This window comes from Beta vulgaris, chromosome 9, assembly GCF_026745355.1.
Source record: "Beta vulgaris subsp. vulgaris cultivar EL10 chromosome 9, EL10.2, whole genome shotgun sequence".
Classification (NCBI taxonomy): Eukaryota; Viridiplantae; Streptophyta; class Magnoliopsida; order Caryophyllales; family Amaranthaceae; genus Beta; species Beta vulgaris.
This window is the reverse complement of record NC_079210.1, coordinates 22,768,589-22,777,460: the sequence shown is the minus strand read 5'-3', so window position 1 is coordinate 22,777,460 and position 8,872 is coordinate 22,768,589. Positions and strand designations below refer to the sequence as shown.

The window sequence follows — 8,872 nt, the reverse complement described above, 5'->3', positions numbered from 1 at the left end:
AATGAGGTTACTTGTAATTGTAATTATATATGTTGTTTCACTTCAGTAAAAAAAATTATCAAAGATGTGGGGAATCCATGTCAACTATTACCCCTTCAAATGTTCACTTACAATGTGCTCATTGGATAACAAGGCTAAATAAAATATCAATACCAATACCATGCTTTTATCAAGAGGTAGCTAAATAAAATATCAATACCAATACCATGCTTTTATCTACACAAAACAATAATTAACGTTGAAATAATCACAAAGGAATCATCAAGTTGATAAAGTCAGCGCGAGGGATATCATCCAGAGAGTTTGCTCACAAATGCCAATAATATTCACAGTAAGTTGGACAACAGGCCTAACTCAGATGTGATATGTCAACTCCATCTGGGATCCTGAATGTGTCAGCAGCACCAAATTTGCTCCACTCTTCACCTCCCATGGTTGAATCATCTTCATTATCGCCTTCCTCAGTTGCACTTTGATGTACTGAAGAGGGATCATGTATACTTTTTGAACGGCAGCCTTGGGTGGCAAGCATGTTCACCTGACCGTGGTGAGAGATTTCCACCATAACAGTATCATCATCAACCGAAAGAGGCTGTTTCCAAGGTTCTCCATCAATCCTCATAAAGGTATGGTCAGCAGCACCTTTGTGAAACTCAAAACGGATTCGGTTTGCCTAATAGTGTATAAATCCAAAAAAAATGGATTAAGAACGTAAACTGTTAAATTTTCAGAAAAGAAGCATAGCGCTGAACAATACAATCCTCCAACTAGATACTGGATTCTTAATGCAAAACAATATGGATATAACACAAAAAGGAAGTGATTCTAACAGACAAACGAGCTAAGAAACATGAAATTCTAGAAGAATAGTCTACCACAGGTCCACAATCCACAAATATCCTTCTGTTAAAGGCCATTTTAGTACTTCTTTAACAGTGAAGATATATCATTTCTTTACAATCTTTTCTAAATCCAACAAAACCCGCATCACTTTTTCATTGGACACTATTTTGGGATAGAAAGATTACGTTTAAGAAGATAATAAAAAGAAAAGATTTTGAAAAGCTAATTATCTTTGAAGGTTCTCAGGTAGATCAAACTCATTTGAGCTAATCTCATCTTCTCCCTATCACATCAGACAGACATGCTCTAAACCGGAGGCCTCAATGCAAACTTGGTTCTGGACAATCCTCCCTCTGTGTCATAATAAGTGTCCACGAATTTCTGGATAGCATATTGCAACAATGACCCAAGACTCTCTTACAAGGCTGTTCATATCTGCCCCCTCGCTCTAGACAAGAACATATTTGCAAGTAGGGTATTAGAACTAAGCGTGCCTTTTGGAAATCGTACTGGTCAGGCAGCTCACCCCTCCAACCCCTCCCTAAGTAGAAGCCTCTTTGGAGGCGTTGGCTTAATAATAAAAGGTGATGATGCTTAGATCCTTTGCCAGACATGTGCCATTAAGAACCATGCAAATTGAAAAGAATACAATAAGAAACTTTTGTCAAACCTATCCTTTCCATAGCGCCTTTAAGAAGTACTCAACTTTTATAAAACTTTATTACAGACCTTGTACAACTTTCTCTTATTTACAAATCACTTTAAACTGAATATGACCAAGTTTATTTCTCAAATTGAATAAAAATCTGATATGATGCTCATTGTTACATGAAACGCAGAACGTCCTGGAACGTGGTTCGAAAACGGGAACACGGAACGCAGCCTCTAGAGTAAACCAGACGGACTCCTAGACGGTACCACGTACCACATTCTGTGTTCCGGGACGCATCCCTGGAACGTGGCCACGTACCACGTTCCCGGTATCAATGATGACGCTAAATTGTTCATCATACTCCAAATGGACCATTGACTAAGCATACTGCCCGTCAAAAAAGACTAAGCATACTGAAAATCATTATTTCACCCTCATTTGACAAAAATGGAGATAATCGAAGTTCAAATTAGATTTTAAGATTACCAATCGTGATTTACAACAATTCACCGATTTTTTAACTACTTGTGTTCAGAATGTCCAATATATAGTGTACTTTGAGCAAATTTCCTGAATTGCGTTTGTATAGCAACCAAACTCCAGTCAGTTGCTTTAAGAAAAGTTATTATCACTCACAAAACCCTAATCATCATTATCACAGAATTGCAAATTACAGTAAAACCTTGGTCAGTTAAGGAGGTAAAGGAACATTGACTGACAGCATCACAACGTACACTTTGAAATTTAACATGCCGAAAGGAAAGTTGCACTGATGGTGAATAGTTATGGAGCATGTAACTAGAGTGTGCATCATCTTTTTAACCACAATTGAACATTAAGTTACTTCCATGCTTGTGAGAAAAAGTAAAATACCTGTGCAAGACGAGTCCCATGGCCATTTGGCGCTAACAGAACAAGCCCATGCCAAGCATCTCTAAAACCAACAACTTCGATAAGTCCATCATCCACATATGGAGGAGTTAAATCTCTCTGCACGCAAGGTCCCAGCAAGCGCTCTCGTTAGAACCCCCACAAAAAAGAGTGGGGGCAGAGGGAGGTTAATTTTCAATGGAATTTTCGATACATTATACATTTCATTTGGGAATGAGGGGAGCTGGGGTGGCAAAGAAGAGAAACAGGATAAGAAATCTAGAAAGTATTCCAAAAGCAGCATTAATGAACTAACATCTCGTAATTTGTTCTTGTTTGGGGTGCCCCAAGGATTTAATCCTCCTGAGAAACTTGGTAAGTTAAGGCATACAATTGACCTGATACTGTATGTTAAAGAAAATAAAAAATTAGTAGGCTAGCCAATAATATGAAATTCAATACATTAGAAGTTGCCACGACTGCAATTATTTTCTATGCAACAAGATATTAATGATGCAAACACACAGAACGATTAAGAGTCAAATATATGGATACTAACAGCTCAGGTACATGATACCTCTCATCAGCTGCAAGCATTCTCATATATATCTTCTTCTACGCATACTACAATTAACTCATCAAGTGATACCCAATGCAACAAGGTGTCATAAACCAGGGTAATTCCATAAACAACCATGTCCTTCAAGTGCACCAAGGTACCCTAATTTTAAGGACACTGTTGTTTATGGATTTTCCAATCAACAAAGCCAGTGAAGACAAAGATAAGCCACTAGAGACAAAGCGGATAGAGACGCTAATAAAAATAATTAGACTCTTGAACCAATCAAACACCCTATACTTTGTAAAATGCCATTCAGCCTTTCCATATAAGCATGCCACTAAAACAGCCTCTTCTCTCATAGGGAAGGTAGTGTATATTCACCTGACATAGATGGAAGCTGCGTATGACTTGTGAAAGATATTCATTCACAAATATAATCTTGGCAAGGCTCTGATAGGTGTACAGTAGAACACTACTATCACCTTAATGTAAAAATTCCATACACAAGGAAACACCAACGACATACCAGTGCTATGTCCCTGAAACTCTAGGAGGTCAGCTTTTTACCTTAGTCTAAACCAGAAGACACTGCCCCAGGCTGATTCCTAGCATACAGTGGACTGCTACCACCACTTAATCAACTGTTCAATTGCATCACTAAAGACTGATGCCTGGACCCTACATAAAAAGATTGGCCATCTTTCTATGGCCCGCAATTTCTAACTTCTGTCTGACAATTAGGTACTAGCTTGACAACAATTCTACCACTGCTTCCAGTGCAGATATGTACTACTCCAAATCGAGCCATTGGCCAATTCTATTTAATCGATATGACCAGCAATTTTAGAGCGAAAAAAGAAACAGCGCATAATAAAAGCTCCGCATAAGTCTACCAAGTGAAATTCAATGTAATACCTATTTTCTGCAGATAAAATTACAGATATAGAACTGTGGTAGACCAGCAGCGATTATCTATTTACTTAAATAGACTTCCTTATTACCTGGGAGGAATATGAAGCTCTTCCCATTGACTACAATGTTTCTTCATGATCTTCACCTTTGTCATCTGTGCGATATTCCTAAGCAAAAGAAGACAAAATCTTTACTTACTAAGACCAAAAGTAGTAATTTGTGTAAATAGTTCAAAGTACAGATATCAATGATCCTAAACCTTAGCATCTTTGGCATATTGAAGAAGACCAGAGGATACTCACTTATCAGCAGGGTGGAAAAGGGAAGCCATAAACCAGCCTTGAGTACACCCAAGTTTAGCATATGTACTCTGCAATGCAATAAAAAGGGATCTTATTGTTGCTATAAGTAGCCTTTGGAAAGAAGGGAAAATCATAGAACTTACACTAAACCGTATAATAGATAGAATTCAGTTTTCAGTAAGCAAGAAGCTAGGGCTTATTGCTAGGTGTTACAACCATCAAAATTATTCATTAATATTTATCAGTTTGAATATAGATATAATTACACGCAGCTTGCACAGCACATGATTAACATCAAAGAATGTTTAATCCATTAATTCATTGAATCAAGAAAACACTCTTGTATCTTTTTATCTTTCCTACTACAACTGTGCGTGTTTGCCAATATACTTCTTTGACCTTAAATATCTTTCATTACATTCTTCTGCCATTCGATGAACATATGAGATCATACACACTCCCTCGGTAATTTCAGGGACCTTTTTTTAAAAAGAGGAACATTGGTCTGACTAAGACATTTAAAGTCACATATAGAAAAGAGTTAGTAATGCATTGTATCAAATTTAGTAACTATCCATGTTACAAAATTACTGGGTTCAAAAGCAACTTGAAATGGCGGTTGTAGACAAATAAAAAGAGAAGTCAAAAGAACTATCAATGGCTCAACGCTCCTGATACACTTGAGATTCACTTAAGGAGGGAAGCAGCGAATCCTGCAGTGCCAGCGTGCCACCCTTTTTCATGCTGTTTGTTTGTGCATCTACAGGGAGGAGGTAAGGTAGGATCCCTATAATCCCTCCCCTTTGCTGACCACCACCTCCCACATCCAATTTACGAAGCAAGAGTTCAAAATAGGTATGTATAGCAAAACTATAGATACCTTTTTTTCTCTTTATAACACCAAATCTTTTTCTCACACAATTCCAAAACTCTGTTACCACTTTTCACCTTCTATCGACTTTCAATTTCTTTTATTCACATAACGGAAAAATTAAATGGGGATACGGATTAAATTATGATGAGCAGCAAAGCCAGAAACAAGGAGGATAGAGAAACCAAGCAAAAAGCAAAAAAAAAATTGAAAGAGGAGGTGCACGTCAAAGTTGAACATCTTATCTTACATGCACCTCATCGTCCTCACAGTAGGTGGTGTTACTCAAGAACACAAGGGTAACGGCCTTCCACAGGTGCAAGTATACACCCAAAACTAATGATAATCTACTACGATATGCCAGGGCCAAAAGATAGGGATATGTAATCATTTAATAGAGGCATAAGCATCATAGCAGATGACCAAAAGTTCATCTTACTAATGAGGAATAAGCACATGCAAGTTATTTGGGTTGGTCTAGATTAATAGTAACACCAACCACAATTTGAATCTTTATGGCAGGGTCGACCAATGCACAGGATAGGATCTCCAGAAGAGTCCAAACATCAGCATCTAGTTCAGGAAGCATTCACTTACGAACTTCATCACAATGCAATTTCTTGGGTTACTATAAAAGGCAAATGCTTGAAATCTAGATATAATTAGGCCACAAGTAGTAATCACTTATAGTCTTTCAAGTGTACATAAATATAGAGAGCAGTATTTTCTATTATCATGGCCAAGATATATAAAGACCTAGAGGTCCGATATCCGTATTTAGCTCTCCCTAGTATGCCTATTAGCATCTATGTCCAACCACTGGCTCTCAACAAACCCATAAAATCAGAGCAGAGAAAGGGACAGAGAGAGAGAGAGAGATCTTCCCCCTCGAGTGCAAGCTGAACACAACAATTGATTATTTAGCAACAGGTGCATTATGCAAATATAATAATCGAAGACTATCAACCTGATTAACTAACTGGTTCTTAAACTTTTCAGGATTCAACTTCCTCTCAGAATGAAATGCGTACGACACTTGGGCATCCATTCCTGTAGTGAAAATTAAAAAGATATAATAAGAATACAAGAGTAAAGGGAAAATTAAATGGTCACATATAAAGTTAACAAGTGTACATATTCCGAAGAAGACAAGTTCATTTATAAAATGGGAAAGTAAACAACGTAGAATCTCCCATTATCTTAATTCATAAAAGATATGATTCAAAAAAGAACCCACAAGAATCAGACAAAACATTGCAAATATTTACAAAGGTTTTTTCCAACGTTAAGTTTGGGGAAGGAGGCCAAGGGAAGTAAAGAAGAAACTATAGTTTGGTGATAGATTCTTTTACCTAGCACAAGCTACATCAATGAAGCAAGACATGATTCGAATCTCAATATCCATGTAGTACAGGAACCCTATTGGTAAAAGAACAGCCTAACATCTAATTTAAACTTTGTTTGGATAGGAGAAATGGAGAGAAAGGGAAGGAAGGGGAACAAGATCCCTTGTTTGGATAAGGGATTGAAGCAAGGAAGGGGAAACATGATAGATTTGGAGAGAATATGGAGATCCATCTTCCCCCTCCTTTTTTTTCCCCTCCCCTTCCTTTTACCTCCTATTCTGCTACCCAAACAAAGTGTAAGAGGTTAATGGGAAATGATGAATTACAACTGCACAACCTGAACGCTAAATAAAAATCAAATGAGACAACAAAAATGTACTTGAAAAGAGAAGGAGCTTCTGACTTTTACTATGTTAAACTTCGAGAAAAGAATTAGAAACATGAAGATAAGGGGGAAAACTACTTAGTCATGTAGGCACATAATCATGAAATATAAGTAGAAAATCTTGTATACCTATATCTTAAACAAAGAAACAAATATTTAGCATGTCAGATGTTACCACATCAAAGACACATAGTTCAGCACCAGAACAAGCCATTGTCCCACCAAAAAAAAGGAATTCTTAGAATGAAATAGATGCACATTGGAAAATAAAAGAAATTCTCAGATGATTTATGTTAAGGTCAAAAATTTAAGCAAGAGACAAAGAGAGACAAAATCACCACCATACCCATGCTAAAGTAGTTCCAAAATCCACCACGAAAAGTAAGGTAGCCTTCCTACAGATCATAATCATAAGAAGATTTTCATGAGATCTCCACATACGATGCTAAGGAATTCATTTTCAGAATATTTATAGTTGTACACAGATGATCACCTGTTAGATGTACAGTTAGAAACCTGCATGCAATAAAGTTCTTTTAATGATAATGCATGACAGCATCAGTTTTATGGGTCCCCCTTTTAGTGAAATTACAATGCATAGTCCGTTTCTAGCAATTGATAGGATATAAAATAATCTTCAGTGATGCTAACAATAAAATATCATTTTTTTGCATTGGTCTTCAGCTTATTTACGGATCAACTGTCCACATAGAATTTGGAGAGGCTCTTTTTTTTACGCTTAGGATAAAAAACCACTAGTTGGGATAGTGACCTATGACCAGAACCGCTTTTTAGAATAGCAATTTGAGTGGAGAAACCGCCATACCAGATAGCGCTTTTAATGTTGAAACCGCTATGTGATAACTTAATAGGCAGGGTTACCCATATATTACCATTATAGTAGAGAACAGCTAAGTATTGGTACGCTGATGGTAGGAAACTTAACCTATCACACGTCTGACTAGAGTCCGAATCTGCTAAGAAACCATTACTTGCTCCATTCTTTATTGCTTAAAGGTAAAATGCAGTTTTCTTGCAGCTATGAGGATTTGAACAAAAGAATTTAGTGATTTAGCTCACGTTCTTACCAACTACACACCTTCATTGTTAGTTATCTTACTGATCAACAATGCTTTTGACACGCACCAAAAAGCCCATAGAATAACGAGTGAAGTTGTGTCGAATATTAACAAACAAAAAAATTGAAAATTGATACTCTCTGTTTGAAAACAGCACAAGTAGGAATCGATCAATAAAATGAAAAAAATTGAAGGCAAAAAAAAAAAAAAAAATAAAAAAATAAAAAAAAATTCCATATTGAATATTGCAACTAGTGTTTATCTCTCATTCTCTCCTATTTGGATTTTGAATGACTCACTCAATCAAGTGAGTTGTCACATAACTCCACCCTCGTGTGCTGGACATTCAATTGATTATTGTGCTTCCTGGCATGTAAAGGAATGCTGATCAAGAATTGTTACATAACTCGATAGGTTTGGCAAACGGGTCGAGTTTTTTATTATTATGGGCCTAGCAGCTCGGTCATGCTTGTCCCCATGCAACGTTTGACTGATTTTTCCATCACTTGTAATAATCTAATGGATATTTGTAGCTTTTGTCCACCGAAACTTGAAAATAAGGCATAAACCTAGAAACTCAACTATTTACAATTCGGTTAGACGATTTTTTCACCAAATATCCCCGAGTTTTCATAAAATTCACCAAGTACCCTCGAACTTTTCAAAATTCACCAGGTACCCCTCAATTTCATGGTAATACATCAAAATGCCCTTAATTAACCCTTCTAACCGTAATTAGCCCCTCTAACCCTAATCCCCTAATCTAATGCCAAAATGCTAACCACCCAACCACTACCCCTTCCCCCACCCCCTCCACAATTCCCTCCCCCGCAGACGCAGTTACCCACGTAGACCCCCACCCCATCCACGCATACCCCCACCCACCACCCACGCAGGGGTAGGGGACTGTGGAACTTCGAAGGGGATTGGGGGATGCGAAAATCGAAGGGGGGTGCGAGTTGCGGGGGTGGTGGGTTGGGGGTCTGCGTGGGTGGGGGTGGGGGTGGGGTTGGGGGTTGGGGTTTTGTGTGACTGGTTGTGTGGAGGGTT

At 37.7% G+C, this 8,872-nt stretch overlaps 1 protein-coding gene across 4 annotated transcripts in view; it reads right to left on the bottom strand.

Annotated features, from left to right (window-relative positions):
* Positions 1–135: 135 nt before the first annotated feature.
* Positions 136–8,872, bottom strand: part of LOC104903035 (diacylglycerol kinase 5) — a 35,662-nt gene continuing 26,925 nt past the window's right edge. For all 4 annotated transcript variants that reach the window (XM_048635833.2, XM_010691006.4, XM_010691007.4 and 1 more), the window contains 7 exons: positions 7,090–7,138; positions 5,980–6,062; positions 4,142–4,209; positions 3,929–4,006; positions 2,682–2,769; positions 2,369–2,485; positions 136–673 (listed from right to left, as the gene is read on the bottom strand). In XM_048635833.2, the coding sequence (XP_048491790.1) occupies positions 350–673; positions 2,369–2,485; positions 2,682–2,769; positions 3,929–4,006; positions 4,142–4,209; positions 5,980–6,062; positions 7,090–7,138 (807 nt within the window). In that variant the 3' untranslated portion in view covers positions 136–349. The remainder of the gene's footprint in view (positions 674–2,368; positions 2,486–2,681; positions 2,770–3,928; positions 4,007–4,141; positions 4,210–5,979; positions 6,063–7,089; positions 7,139–8,872) is intronic.